At 34.8% G+C, this 15,835-nt stretch overlaps 1 protein-coding gene across 3 annotated transcripts; it reads right to left on the reverse strand.

Moving 5' to 3' along the window:
• Nucleotides 1-199: 199 nt before the first annotated feature.
• Nucleotides 200-11,464, reverse strand: LOC132281837 (la-related protein 1C-like). Of its 3 annotated transcripts, none has more exons than XM_059783502.1 (6): nucleotides 10,575-11,464; nucleotides 9,833-10,394; nucleotides 9,608-9,758; nucleotides 9,408-9,498; nucleotides 1,613-1,684; nucleotides 200-1,252 (listed from the first exon to the last, which is right to left on the reverse strand). In XM_059783502.1, the coding sequence occupies exons 1-6, from the start codon at nucleotides 11,076-11,078 to the stop codon at nucleotides 1,004-1,006; spliced, it is 1,629 nt and encodes a 542-aa protein (XP_059639485.1). In that variant the 5' UTR covers nucleotides 11,079-11,464; the 3' UTR covers nucleotides 200-1,003. The 3 variants fall into 3 exon arrangements, 2 of the variants coding, with proteins under 2 accessions (XP_059639485.1, XP_059639484.1); XM_059783501.1 differs by having other exon boundaries at nucleotides 9,833-10,424; XR_009471734.1 differs by having other exon boundaries at nucleotides 1,114-1,252; nucleotides 9,391-9,498; nucleotides 9,833-10,424.
• Nucleotides 11,465-15,835: the final 4,371 nt, after the last annotated feature.

A 15,835-nucleotide genomic window follows, 5' to 3' on the forward strand; every position in this document is an offset into this window, starting at 1 on the left:
ATAGGAGGTCGGACAGGTCGTGCAATCGCAAACGTCCTAAGCATTCCTCCTCTCTGAAAACTGGCATAAAAACAAACAGAGAGCCATATCACCTATTCACACCCAACATGTTACGTCTGGAGTACTACCAAAAAAAAAAAATCCAACATCAAGAACATATAAAAGTCCAGCATCTCGGAATTTTAAATTAACAAACATATCCTGCCCTAACCTGCGTGTTTCAAAGTTGTCTGCCCCCTACCAAAAAGCAATTTATGCAGTAAAATCTTCGAGGGCCTTGAAGAAGGTATACATTAAACAATATCCAATAAACGAAGAGGAAAAAAAAAAAAACCGAGAGAGAATTAAAATAAAAACGAAAAAAATAGATAAACCCCTAAACAAGGAGATAATTATGCAAGCAATAATAGCACAGTAGTGATAGTAGTAGAGTAGCAACATGAGCAGCAGCATCTGACAACATCATATCTTCTTCACCTATAAGCACATAAACACAAACCCACCAACTCCTCCACCCCACCCACCCAATCTCATATGTAGTTTTTTAACTACTAAGATGGGAGATAATCTGACCCCAAACATTTTGTAAAACCAGCTGAGGGGCAGCAAGGGGAAATAAAATCAAAATCCCCAACATCATCATCATCATAACCAAGTCACAATAGATAACCATGAAATAGAAGAAGACAACAGTTCCCTCCAAAACCATACATATGTCCCAACAAACTCATGCTACTACTACCTTACAGTCATAAGAGCTCTCTTCCTTTTCCTTCTTCCTCTGGTTTTTCTTTTTATTTTTGTTATAATTTCCTCTTTTTGTTCCTTTTAATTTTGTTTGTCTATTTCCTTAATGAAATGCCATGTTTCATCATGTCACAGCAAGACCAAGACCCATTATCTCCAAGAAAAGTAAGATTTTTGCCATCATTGAGCCCCCCCGTCTCTCCAACCATTTCCATATCAAAAAACCTTCCATGAGAATTAAGCATTAGCTCAATTCTCAATTACTCGAACTTCTTGCTGAAACTGGACGTTCAGAACTGGCTTGGCCAAACCCCTCACCGCTGGATGGTTGCGATTGGCTATTCAAATCCCCCGATGACGATCTTCCAAGTGAAACATTTTGGAGGTTGGCTGCCAGCATATCGTGAGCGGACCTTCCAAATGATTGAGGACTTGAGACTGTGGGAATCTGAACAGGAGGCATTAACCATCTCACCCATTCATTACGCCTCCTTACTTTGTCACCCTGCAGAACACAAAAGGAAAGGAAAGGAAAATTAAATATTTTAAATGAAGAAATCAGAAACCAGAAATTGCAAGTTACCAATTTAGTATCAAATTCTGATGGACTGTGGATCAAATAAGAAGAAAGAACCAAAAATTCAAAAGCAGCACATCATTACTTCCAAAATCAAACACTTTAACCACCGCCCATTGCTTGGTTGGTTTGAGAGGTGCAAAAATAAGAGTAAACGGTGGGGACCTTAGTCTGATGTTCTTATATGTACCACATGCATGCACAAAAATATACTAAACAAATACATTTAAAAAATAATATCAGTAAACAATGAAAGAAATTCAATCCTTCAAAAGAAATAGAGCATACCTGTACTTCCACCACAGTTGAGCTGCGCACAGCATCCAATATATACTGAACATTGTCTGTCAATTGCATAACCTGAAAAAGAAGCCAAGGAGTGAACTTCGCAGTTACATTGCAAGTTAGAGAAGGAATTTGTTCCCAGAGAAGCGTAATACTAAGATTTTAGACTTCAAGTAGAAGCATGATTTAACTTGTGTATTTGTATAGCAAACTATAACAACAATGCTGTTGATGAAAGAGACCAGCAAAAAGATATGAAAGAGATAAGTCAATGAAAAATCACATATATGAGATATGAAGAATTACTCAGCCTTCATCCACCATACTAAAAGAAAGTTCCACGACATAACGTCATGACCATTAAATCTTGAGCATCAGTAGATTTACCTCATCCACAACAGTGGCTCCTTCAAATATTTCAAGACACTTGCCAGGAGATCATTTAATTAGTATGCCACTTTATTTGCAATTTCCAGGCCAACATTGCACCAAGATATAAAGCCTCCAAATTTGACCACTCCAAATTCTCAATTGTCCCACACGAGAATCCCTTACTATCGGAGATGAGATATACGAAGAATCTCAATCATCCACAAGTACATGTGTTGCACTTTAATGCGAATCCATAGTAATGAAATATAAGATGCATTTGGAGAGAGAGAGAGAGAGAGAACTTAGGTTTTATTTTTAAATTTAAAAAAAAAAAAAAAAATAGGATTCCGGGAAAAGACATTACAAGGAGATAGTGAATCCACTAACTTACCAGAAAGAATTATATATAAGATATTGAATGTGGTTCAATAAACAAACATCCACAGATGACACATTTCAGATCTGGAAGCAACAGAGGTGTCCATGGGTTAACTAGACCAAGCAATGTTTCGACAAACAAACTGAAACCATAAATTACAAGGGGAAATACTAAGAAATTACAACCAAATATAACACATCATTCATTAATACTCATTCATCCAGTAGTCAACTGTTCACCATAGGAAGTCTCCACGCATGGGTGCACACAACTATATTTTCAGAATCTAATTCCATTGCACAACATTGATTCATTCACAAGAAGTAAGGTTGCTACCTAATATGCTCTAAATTTCAACTTCGTTAAATGAATTACAACACATCTCCATAATACAATCAAGGCCACTAAGAATGACATGAAACAAAAGTCGTGCCATGTTCTTATCTAATTTTTAGTTCTTACAATGGGGTGCGCAAACCAGGACATTATACCATTAGTAAATTTTGGTTATGCCAGAGCTTCAAAACTAAGGTTACTTGCTAACCTGACAATGGCATGCACCAAAAGCCATTCCCCATTTGTTATCTAACTTTTTGTTCTTTCCATTGGATTGTGAGAACATGGTTCAAAGACCTAGAAAACAAACCAATACCATCTTCCTCAACAATTCTCTACAGATAGAACTGCAATTCACTCTCTTCAAGTGTAACCCAAAAATAATACCGAATGTGATATTCGTAGTAGAAATAATCAGGATAATTATGCAAACCAAGACATGTATCGGTTTTTAGAAGTAAAACAACTTTTGCATTGCAAAGAACATTCGGTCATGCAAATCCATTTAAATTTCAAGCAGATGTGCACATTAGAAGAAGCATAGAACTGAAAAGTTCTCATTGACATAATTCTGTACTTGTGTTCTTCCCTATTCCAAGCATAAAAACACAAAAATTGCTCCAATCTCTACCATTATGATTTCAACACCAGTTCATCATGTTAGTATTAACCTGAAAAACTGCAAAATCTGAACCGCAGGGATATGAAGAATTTGCAACACGTGAAATTTGACAAAAATTGGATATATCAAAATGGTCTTTGAATTAAACTGCACTCCAATCCAAAGTTCATTATAACCTTTTTCTAAACATTATTGTAACATTATTTTATAGAACTATAGTGAATCCATTTAATTCCAACCAGGATCTATTCTATGCTCACTCAAAATTGAAGATCCATGGCAGGGGCCAGCAATTGGTTTCCTTAAGAGGTACTTTATTCAGTAGGTTTCCTTAACAGAATTTTCTACATAATAGAAACACAACAAAACTCAAATGACCAACCATTAGTCCATCTAATTCTTTTGCATACTTGGCTGACTGCCCAAAGATGCGGATGCTTTCAAGAACAAGGGAATTCAATAAAGAATCTCTCAAATTGCCTAGCATAAAGGCCAAAGGGGATAATAAGAGAGTATGTGGTGTTCATCAAAAGAAAAGAGCCAGATCATACTATGCTGGCACAATTGCCGCAGTATTTGGCCAGATCGTAGTGGAAGAGGTTCGAAAAAGTTGAGACACAACTTTTGGCACTGTGCTAGAAGAAAAAGGCGATTGATTTTCCTCTTTTCCAATTTCTTCACTCTACAACTTTAAAAAGGGTTAGAATCCAAAAAAGAAACAAGAAAAATAAAACATTTCTATGAAGAAAAACCATTTTTTTTTTTTCAACGAAATTTAAGAAATTGCATATCTCATCCAAATATTTGTCAGCAGAATTTGCGTTAGCACTTACTAACTGTAGTCACCAACAAAGATAGCGCTAAACTCTGAACAAGGTAGTAGAGGTTGCCGGTGATCTAGAAACAGTGATTGTAATTCACGTCATACTCAAATAACTTCTTGATACGTGTTAGGTTAGCACAAAAATATTTATTACAGCATGGATATATCACTTGTTAGGAGCTGATAACACACCCAGTTCATATAATTCAGTGGAATCTACAAATCACATTTATTATCTACTCAATCCATCCCGCTAAATCTGACCTGGGAGAACGTATAAATGTTTAGGAAACATAACTAACGTATTGACATCTCATCAGCTCCCATTGGCTTATGTGAGATTCAGAAAGGTGTGAAAGATAAAGTAAACCAGTACTGTGGAAAAGCAAAGATACCTTTTGGGTTTATTTTCTACAACGGACAAACATTATGCGATGGCCAAAAGAGGTCCGGACTTGCACACAAACAGTGCATGGGGAAAACATTATGGGACTTGCACATTTTATAACATAACCGCAGAGCACTGGAAAATATGGTACCAAGAAAACATATTGAAATATTGTTAACCAGCGAATATAAAAACAGACATTCTAGATTAAACAACAACAAAATTACCTGATCTATCAGGTTTGACAAGCAAAAATTAATTACAAAAAACACATTCTTCATGCTGAATGCCCCTCCACCGAAAAACAAGAATAATAATAATAATAATAATAATAATAATAATAATAAATTAAGAGTTCAAAGAGCTTCTCTGGTGACTGACCCTGAAATTTCCCCACAGACCCCATTCATCAAATGCCTTTCAATTTAATAGATAATGTCATGTATAGCTATTTAGAATAAAGTAGATAAGGATATGTATATATATCTAGCAAATATTAATCCAATTGTGTAAAATTTTATAATGTTGATCACATCACTCCATCAAATTTATGTTATTACATAAGTGGATATTAATTGATAATTATGAATTTATCCATCCGTTATACATATGTTTTTTTTTTTCTTAGTTGGTACTCACACACACATGCCTCCATGGAGGCTCGAACCCCTAACCTCCCCTTGGGAAGTAGGGGGCTGATACCACTAGGCCACTGGCCTGTTGGTATCCGTTATACATATGCATATGCATGTATTACTTCATATGACATATACAACCCATGACTTAGTATGAAACCAATAAAATGACAGAATTAAAAGAAGAAAATGCTATCAAAAGATGTACAAATTGAAAATGCAAAGCCAAGAGAACATACAAAACCTTAACTGTTATGTATAACAAAATAGGAATTATATTGTCAAAAAATAAATAAAAAATATATAGTAAAGTTCTTATCGTTTAGTTTACTCTCTATGATTTTCCTCCTTACATAAGGGAGAATGTAGGCTCCCTCTATAATAATGGAAGTCGTTTCCTGACAAGAAATTCATTTTCCATCAAACAATACGACTGTTGGTATACATGATAGCAACACGTTGTTCTTTCTGAGGAGGAGATGCAAATCATATTTGCTACTATTAGAAGCCAACCTTCCATTATGCTTTTACTCCAAAATTTATCTAAATTGCTTTATAGGCTAAACATTAAGGTTCTATACAAACAAAAGATATTCAAGTTCAACACATCAATTTGAAAAACATTACAAAGAAAACAATTTTGAAATATTGTGGGTCAGGAATGAACCATTGACAATAGAACTAGCCAAATACATTGAAAAGAAAAAGGAAATAAAAAAATTTCAAAATCCTCAAAAACCAGCCAGACTCCATAGAAAGCATTTGTTCGAAGAAGCAGGAATAAGAAAGCGAACATGATTTCAGTTTGAAAATCAAACAGAGTTCCTAACCATGATCCTTTAAATGTCCAAATTTCTTATCAAATAGGCACATGTCATCACGACTTTAAGTTTTGGAACTGAACATAATATTTCAACAGGTCCCAGTACAACAAAATACCAAAGATACAGCCAAATTTCAGTTACTATAGCTCTAAATCTTGATACACACAAAAGAATGCATAGAATCTTAACATATTTATGCATCATAACTATCAAGGACTCAAGTACAATAAAAAGTATATAAAGCTTACCAGACTACCAAAAAAAATATCAGAATTTTGAAAAAATTGCACAGCATACTAACATACAGAAAAATTGGCACTATGTATCAAATAAAATATTAGTATCCAAAACTATTATAAATAAAATAGTTTTTAACTAGTTTTTTTGATAAATTAAACTGGCCTTCCCTGAAGTTTTTAACAATTGCAGACAGTCACCATCTAGTTTGAAAAATTATACAAAAATCCCTTCTGCTTTGCTTGTTGGTAGCAATTTGTTCCTTTGATTCACTCTACACAACAACTAACAACATCATACAACTTTCCATCTCTCTATTGTCATCACCTCCATTTTTCCCTTGGAACCGACACACAGAATTCTCTTAATAGGCAGAAGTTAATATCAAAAGCCATGCAATGAAAATCATTTAAAAGTTCAACTTTTTCAGTACAGAAGAGTAGAGAGAAAGAAGCAAAACTGAGTCACGATGAAAAACGGTGATGGTTTGAGATGGTGATCTGTAATTTGTGGTAGGTGGCTTGGTGATGTAGGGGTTGTTTGGGAGTTGAGCAATGGCTGTGGCTGTTGGCATGGTAGTGTTCTGTGGGTAGTCTGGACTCTGGAGCGTGGTAAATTGGTAATGTTGTTTAACGCTGATTTAAAATGGTGATCTGTGGTTTCTGGTAACAGATTTTGATGATAGTAGGTGATTGGAGGTTGAGCAGTGGCTTGTCCTGGGGTTTGGCTGGTGCTCAACAATAGTGAATCATGGAGGTGGAACCGTGGAAGGCAATGATGATGAGAAAATAATAATAATATTTTGACATACAGAAAAGTAACTTCTTGTGAGAAATAGTATTTTTTGGTTGGGATAACCAACAACTCTCTTTTAGGAGGCCAGCTTGATCTCAGAGAATCTGGTGAGAGTTCCATGAAGTTGTCAGACACTACAGGCAATACCAGTGTCACTTAACCAAATTAAACTGGATACTATACCAGTAAAGTAGTCAAATTTAAAAGCACCAATAGTAGTTGGACTTGGACAAATTATACATGCTGCAACCAGAGAAATAAATGTGAAGAACCCGGCTACATAATCTACCCTAAGATCAAGAAACCCCAAGATCCAATTCACCATTGCCATCGTCAAAACCAAATTTTCTCCACGACTATGTATTCCAAATTTCCAATAAGTTTAAAGAGAAAAATGGAGTAAAGTATAGAAAAAGAAAGAACATAAGATCCTGAACAGAAATTTTGAAGAGGCAATCTTTCTCTCTTTCCTATTTTCTTTATGGCAAGTTTTCCTTCCATTCTTCTGTCATCACATTTTTTAACTATATGAGCAATCACCGGTGATGGAATATGCATAAGTGTAAGACTTGGCTCACAGGTGATGGAATATGGAGCGGGCAAGGATATATTGAAGTGTAAAGATGCATTAGGCAGTGCAGTATTGTGACTGAGAAAAGTTACTTTATTTGGTCTCTCTCACTCTCTAGGATGTTTATTATTGTTGGTCCAGTTTCTTATGTGCTTCAGTGGGTGTTGTTTAGTTTTTTTGCCCCTTGTCAACTACTTTTCCTTTGAAACTCGGCCTCTTACTCTCACTACTGTATGTAATGTGTTATGCACCAACACTTCATTGTGTTCACTAATGGTCCAGAGATATTATGTGGACCAAAGACGGTAGGCATTCTGGGATGGGAGGGGGGAAAGCCGAAACAACAGTTTTGGATGTTAATATTTATAGAAGTCTGCACATTGGTATAAATTTATACGTGATTAAGTGCCCACATATAACAAACATAACAAGTCAAACATAACAAATTATGCAGTGTTAAATTCCCAAGAGATTAGTTCCAAATCCTTAATATCTCTGGACCAAAGACGGTTGGCATTCTGGGATGGAGGGGGGAAAGCCGAAACAACAGTTTTGGATGTTGATATTTATGCAGTGTTAAATTCCCAAGAGATTAGTTCCAAATCCTTACATCTTAAATGCCCATATATAACAAACATAACAACTCAAACGTGGTAGTATTACAACCTAACAAGAAATACATGGTATCCTAATACATTCAAGACGTGCATAAACCAACAAAGATCAAAAGTTAAACTCAAACACAACTCAATATGTGCAAATTATGCAATTTTATTTCAACTCATGCAACAGTATAAAAACTTTATATGATACTCAAGAATATTACAATTATGTACATTACCTCCATTATATATAATATGGGTAAGCCCTAAACGAAGCGGGTGACTTTCTGGACCCAAATCTCAAGATGAGAAATTCTTCAACCAAAACTAGTCCAAGTAAAGTCACACATGGAATGTTGGCCAGTTTATTAAAGGAATCACAAGACTTCAAATAAAAAAATAAATAAAACATTGATCAGAAGCTCAGGTGAGCAAAACATTAAAGCATCAACCGTACTCTCCTCCATCCAAAGGCGATGACAATGTATTATAAATCCATATAAAGCTTCAAATATTGCAGTATAGAACTAACAATGGAATTTAATCAAGATAAACATTAACATACAGACTGCACTCTTCAGATACGTGCAATCCACAAAGTAGAACGATAATTCAACCCCCAATATTAAAGATTAATCTTATAGAAAGACAAAAAGGCTCCAATAAAGCACAAAATAATCTTTTAAAAATGGATACCTGATCAGCCAGAACTCTTGCTGGCACTTATCATAAATCAAGGTTTTAACTTATCTCTTGTTATGGCATTTCTTGACATTATAAGTATAATTTTAATTACATGTATATCACTTATAAATCTAATCAGAACAACATCAAAACAAAAACAAATTGAATAATAATGAAGTACCACGAATTCAGCATATAATAATACAATTGACCGCAAAGAAGGAAAAATTAAAAACATTACAATCTGAAGCACAAACATTTCATGCGAAGAAGATCCAAAAAATAATATGCTGTAATATGCCCACTCAAAGTCCAACTTGACAGCAGTTGCATGGTTGATGATACTAGATATAATTCAGGAACCGCCACTATCGTAAACTAAGATATACCATGCAACTTAAAAGAGTAATTTATGACGAAAAGAAACTAATTATCATAAAATACCTATCTAAACAACAGAAAAAATCACTATTACAGAATTATTGTAAAGAAAGTGAGCAGAAAACCACTCACTTATCCCCAAAACTCACTTTTTTGAAGCCTGCTATTAATTTAATAGAAACCCAGCCCTGGTCATCCATGTTGCGCCGCAAGAATGTATCTTTAATTAAATTATCATTACTGCAATAAATAATAAGAGATACACTAGCGGTTAAGTTCCCAAAGATGACAAAATAATTAACTAATTATGATCACTCTTATAACACAAGGCAACTATTAAGAAAAGTACCTGAAATAATAATCTATCTGATTCACTATCTTAGCATGCAATTGAGGATCTGGTGGGATAGGGAAATACATAGGCTGCATTGGTGCAATAATAGGCACACCTCTGAGGGACTCGGGAGGAGCTGGTGGTCCGTGAATGTAAATCAACGGGTCTGCAAAAGGACAGAGATGTCAGGGGAAGCCTTACATATTTAAATCATGAAACCACAATGGTAACACATCTTACCAGGGTATACCATAGGGTTGCCATAAGGCTGCACAGGCATGGGTGGAGGAGCAACAAAAGGGGTAGAGCTATGTGTTGGGTGTCGTAAAAAGCCCCTAGGAACAACTCTTTGCGTCTGCATAGGAGCATCTCTGCTAAAATTTCGGTGAGAAGAAGTCCAGTCATGATTTCCACGGTCCTGATCACGCTTGCCCGCATAATGATGATGGTAAGAGCCATCACCGCGAGGATGGGAACCACTATTGCCCCTCCTAGATGAATTGCGTTGCTGTGGGTTATCATTCCCACTATGGGTTTGTGACCCAAAGCCCCCCTTCTGTCCACTCTCCTTGTATGTATGGTCTCTCGGAGAAGACTCTGGGAGAACAGATCCGGATTTTCCAGCACTATTAGAATGCAATTCCACCACTGGACCCATTGGCGATGGCGGCTGAGGGAAGCCACCATTAGCAGATATACTCCCACTTGAGCTCCCACCACCACGTCTCGTAGACTTATGGCGTGTGGGCGTTAAACTGCTTGGAGTTGAACTAGGGTTCGCATTATTTGTGATGACTTGTTTCTGTGAAGGAAAAGAAGCATTTCCAGTCCCCTATAGTACACATGCGCACACATATAATGGAATGAAATGCTAGCAACAAGCATATACAGAACACATCAAAAACAATATAACTCCACATCAACAACACAATGTCAATAAATAAAAGGCAACAGATTGAGAATCAAATACATCGAAAACAACCTGTGATACAGAGACCGATCCGTCAGAGAAAGCTTTCGATGACTCAGAAGATGAAGATTTTGGAGAAGCCTTAGTGGACTCGGAGAGAGCAGGCCACGAAACAGCCCCCATTACAGGTCGAACATCAGCAGCGCCATTAGAAGGCCTGTTCCAAGCTGTCTTCTTAGCTGCATTGCTATTGCCAGTACCATTATCCGAGCTATCTGGCTGAGCCTCCACAGCAGAATCTTCAGTTGGAAATGAAGCCAAGGCCACCGCCTTCGAAGGCGAACATTCAGATGAAAACCCTGCAGTATGTTCCTGAAGAGCCCCCGACGATGGAGAAGACGGTGCAGCAGCTGACGATGATGATGACGAGACGATCGATTCGGATTCGCCGCGAACAATCTGTGTCCACGGCGAGGATACGCCACGCGCTCGGCGCGATTTGGGGCTGTTGACGGCTGAGTCGCCGGAGCTTCGAGGGGAGTGATTGTTGGTAGCAGAATTAGAAGCTGTAGCCATCAAAATTAAGGTTTCAAAATCGAAGAAATCAAATTAGGGTTTCGAAATTGCAGACCTCGAATTAGGGTTTGAAAAGGTTTCCAATGAGGTCGACAAGTTGATCGACAAACTAGAAAACAAACAAAAAAAAAATTGAAGCGACCAAAATTTAAGAGAGAGAGAAGAGAGTGTAAAGATTAATTTGGGGAAAAAAAAAAAAAAAAAAAAGCTCTGATCAGTCGATAATGCCAGAGTCAGTTCCAAATATTGCTTGAACGGATCACTTAGGATCCGATCGCTCTCAAGAGCACGAAGAAGCTGAGAGACAAATAGAGACGAGCTCTCCTCTCTCTCTCTAGTTTCTCTCTCCTCTCTCTGTCTCTGTCTCTACTATTCTTTCCTTCTTTTCTTTGCTTTGTTTTGCTATGGGAATCCCCGGTTTTAGCTTAGGGTTCGATTTTACGGAAGTGCCCTTAACCGGGGATCTTTATTACGTCTAATTTGTACTGAAGAGAGTTAAGATCGAGTGGCAGTGAGATAGTTAGATCACTGCATCGTTGTGATTGTGCCAGCCTGGCACTATGTTGATAATTCATTTGTTAGAGTGCATTTTACTGAAAGGTAACTGGATTGTATTTGTAGGAGAGTGATCGTGCGTATCTGTCACGGTTATTACAGTATCTTTTTTATCTTCAATTTTCTGACTTTCCACAGTCAAAATTACCGGCAACTGAATGCCCCGGTCACATTGGACCCTTGGTTATTTTCTTTTGGGATATGTTCTTATTAATGACCTTTAATAGGTACTATTTACAGATAGAAAAAATAGACTCTCCTTTTTTTTTTTTTTTTCATGCATCAATTTTTTTTATATATATATTTTTTTAACGGTTGTTTTATTTTGGAAGCAAAAACGTGAAAGCAAAAACTGAAAGCATGTTTAGTGTTATATGTTAATTTAGAAAGAAATAAATAAAAATTTTATTTTTATGAACAATGTTGTGTTACAGTGCAGAAGTAAACAAAAGCATCGTTTTGATGCTTCTAATTTTGGTCTCAATTTTAAAAGTGTTTCGATACTATTGGAATGATATGTAAATGTTATCAAATATGTTTCGTATTTTTGTTTTGTTACAATACACTAAAAAAAAATAATAATAACCAAACAAAACCTTAATAATCTGAAAATAATGCATAACACATAATAATATGATATATATGGGGACAAGGGGATGTAGTACAATTTTATTGTAACCATGTGACTCATTTATTTTCATTATATTATATAGTTGGATAAACTGTGAAAACCTCAAATCTATTTGTCATGTTAAATAACCTCAAATCTATTTAAAAGTGACAAATAATTATTCCTTTCACATGAATCTGTTGTTAAGGATGATGATGTGAAATAAGGAGAATGACCTTATTTTTTAATATTGAAAACTTAATAGGATAAGAATGGTACTTTATTGGATACCAAAAGAAAAAATAAAATAAAAATAATAGCAGCAGTTATAATTTTAATAGTCAAGAAAAATATGGAAGTCAGGTATTACTGTAGCAGGTTGTTTTACTACTTTTGTCCTTACACGACCGGTAACTGAATGCCCCGGTGACTTAGCATTGGGCTGATCATCGTTATGGAGTATTTACTTATTTTCTCCATTTGCAGATATATTTTGTTACTAAATTTAATCACAGATTCAATTTACCGGTAACTGAATGCCCCTGTCACTTAGACTTGGGCTGTTCATCATTATGGAGTATTTACTTATTTTCTCCATTTGCAGATATATTTTGTTACTAAATTTAGTCACAGATTCAATTTATATATTTCAGGGAAAACACAAGATTCTCAAATTATATGGACCAGAGTGGAAGTGTGGAAGCCACAACACATTGTGGCATATGCAGTATAAACACAATATTCATAAAAATATGTCTTATGTTTGGATTTTTAGAATATTTTTTTAGAGCTCCATTTGATTAGATAGAAATATTAAGAAAGAAAAAAAAAATTATAAAGTTTAATAGCGTTGATAGCAGAAAAAAAGTATTTTTTTATATGAAAAGTGATTTTTTATAACCAAAAAAATTGATAAAATTTTGATAAAAAAAATACAAGAAAATTTTGATTTATTAAGAAATTTCATAAATTTATTATGACGTAGTAAGTTTCATGCATTCCTGGAAAATCATTAAATGAAAACAAATTAATAGATTTCTTGAAAAAAAATTCACCTCCCTAATCGAATCCATAATATTTTCCTTTCATTTACTTTGCTATCTTTTATTTTAATTTCCCTTGTTGGTTTCTGTTACAACTCAAAAGGTGATAAGAAAATACATGTTTTTAAGGGGTAATTATGCTATTTTTTAATGAACTGCAAATATTACTTCCTAAAATAAAATCATATTCTATATTCCAATTTGAGTTAGGGCAAAGTAAGAAAAACACCCTTAATATTTTAATATTGGGCGAATAATACATCTATCGTTAATTTTTTATATATAACTCCATTAAGTTTAAAAAAATGAGCAAAGAATGGCTCATGCAGTGTACATAAGTGCGTTAAGTTTGAAAAATAAAAAAATAAAAAAAGCTTGAAATCATTGTTAAAATATAAAATTCGGAAAGCACCATTATCTCTTCTTATAATGCCTTTATTAGTGTAAAGTGAGAAAAACACCTCTAATGCTTACATTTTGGGCAAATAACATCTCTATCATTTATTTTGAATATATAAATCTGTTAAGTTTGAACAAAAATGTGACAAAGAAGGGTTTGTGGTAATTGTTTCATTAAAAATTTAATCATGTGCATTGCACATAACATTTTTAAGATATAAAATTTTAAAAATACCCTTATCTCTTATTATAATGTCCTTATATATATATATATACACACACTTGTCACATTTAATTATTATTTTTATCTAATTTTTATTCAGTTTAAGAGAGATAATTTAGTTTTTCAGTATTTAGGTCCTTGTTTGCACCAAGATTAAATGTTAAGGAGATTTAGAACATATAGGGGGTGATATACTCTATATGCATATCAGACGGGTGTTTTTTGCCCACAACCTTAATATAAAAAGAGAACAGTTTAGTTATTTCACATTTAATTAGTTTATTTTTTTATTTTTTTATTTAGTTATAGATGAGTACTTTAGTATTTTCATCATTCAAGTCCTTGTTTGTTCCAAAATTAAATGTTAAGGATTTTTTGAATCGTATAAAGAGTTATACATTTTATATACATATTATAAGAGTATTTTTCACTTCCGACCCTTTGAGTTAATACACTATAAACATGTTTCATGCTCAAGGACCGTGTTCTTGCTCAATATGTAGTACGAAAGTTATAAATAAATAATACCTTCATGTCTTATGACTTGTCTAAAGCATGAACGACATGTGGAACATTAGAATGAGCCGGTGTCATTGAAAAAGAAAGCCCTAAATTTTCATCCCCCCAAAGCTCACCATGCCTATACATGCAACATATATATAAAACCATTCCCTAATTTCACCTATTAATGCAAAATACATACATATCCAGCTATTAAGCAAAATAATAATAATACTTTTCTATAACAACAATATTTGTCGCCAGGCTGCCTTTAAGGAAAAAAAAGAAAAAAGAAAAAGGAAATGATAAAGAAAAAAGAAAAAGAAAAAGAAATGATATCAATACTATCTATTCATGTTTGAATAAATAGAAGAAAAAAGAAAGGAAATAATAGTATTGTAGTATTATTGTTTGGATAAGATACACGAGAGAAAATAAAAGAGATGATATTAACTATTAAGGATGAAATTTGCGCAGTCCAATACGATGTCGTTTTCCTGCAAGGAAGAGAGGAGAAGATCGATGAACCCTGACGACACTGGTGTGGTGCCTTCCAAGAGCTCTCCGACGATCAAATTAGTCACAGAGGTCTAAAAAGAAGGCAGTGATCAATAATAGTTTTTTACGTCGTACCTTCTTTAATGGTTTGGTGCCCTATTTATGGCTGTCGATTGGAATCCAAATCGTTCCGCCGATGTCGATGGTTGATCTTATTTTCCGCTTGTGCGAAATCATAGGAGATTTGTTGCCAGATCTGTCGGGGATATGATTTAATCCTTTTGACCTCCTCCAGTTATAATAGGATTATTCTTACCTGTTGAACCACGTCAGATTTCATTATCCTTGATAATGAAATCTAATCAATCTTATCGAGGGTAAGGTAGATTTATATTTTTCCCTATCAGTTGCCCCCCATTCCCAAGCTTGCATGTCTAACTTTGGGAATGTAATAAATAATAATAATTTTTTTTTTTTTTTCCAACCCCTGTGAACAGTACCCGCGGGTACTATTCACGTGAATAGTAACTCAAGATTTTTTTTTTTTTAACCCCTGTGAACAATACCCCCCGTGGGTACTATTCCCGCAGGCACTATTCACGTGAATAGTAACTCAGGAATTTTTTTTTTTTTGGCACCCAAGGTAACAGTATCCCGCGGGTACTATTCATAAAAAGTTTATTTTTTTTTTGCACCCGAGGGAACAGTTATCTTCCTTTGATAAGGGAATAAATTGTATGAGTTTCACTCATTTAATAAGGGAATTGAACTTTACGAGTTTTACTCAACTCGTCCCTTTAGTAAAGGAATTGAATTTTACGAATTTTACTCAGCTAACCTCTTTAATAAAGGATTTTTATTTACTATCCCTTATTGTAAGGGGATATTAATTACGGGATTCATCCAATCCGGGTCCTTGTAGTACAGG

Source organism: Cornus florida, unplaced genomic scaffold, assembly GCF_030987335.1.
Source record: "Cornus florida cultivar Cherokee Brave unplaced genomic scaffold, ASM3098733v1 CherokeeBrave_3.0.0_Hap2_Chr11, whole genome shotgun sequence".
Classification (NCBI taxonomy): Eukaryota; Viridiplantae; Streptophyta; class Magnoliopsida; order Cornales; family Cornaceae; genus Cornus; species Cornus florida.

Bases quoted from the DNA above. Each gene is read 5' to 3' on its own strand.
- LOC132281837 (XM_059783501.1), bottom strand. From the start codon at position 11,078: ATGGCTACAGCTTCTAATTCTGCTACCAACAATCACTCCCCTCGAAGC. The intron at 10,425-10,574 runs GTTGTTTTCGAT...TGTGTACTATAG, and splicing joins GATCGGTCTCTGTATCACAG to GGGACTGGAAATGCTTCTTT. The intron at 9,499-9,607 runs GTACTTTTCTTA...TATTTATTGCAG, and splicing joins CAGATAGATTATTATTTCAG to TAATGATAATTTAATTAAAG.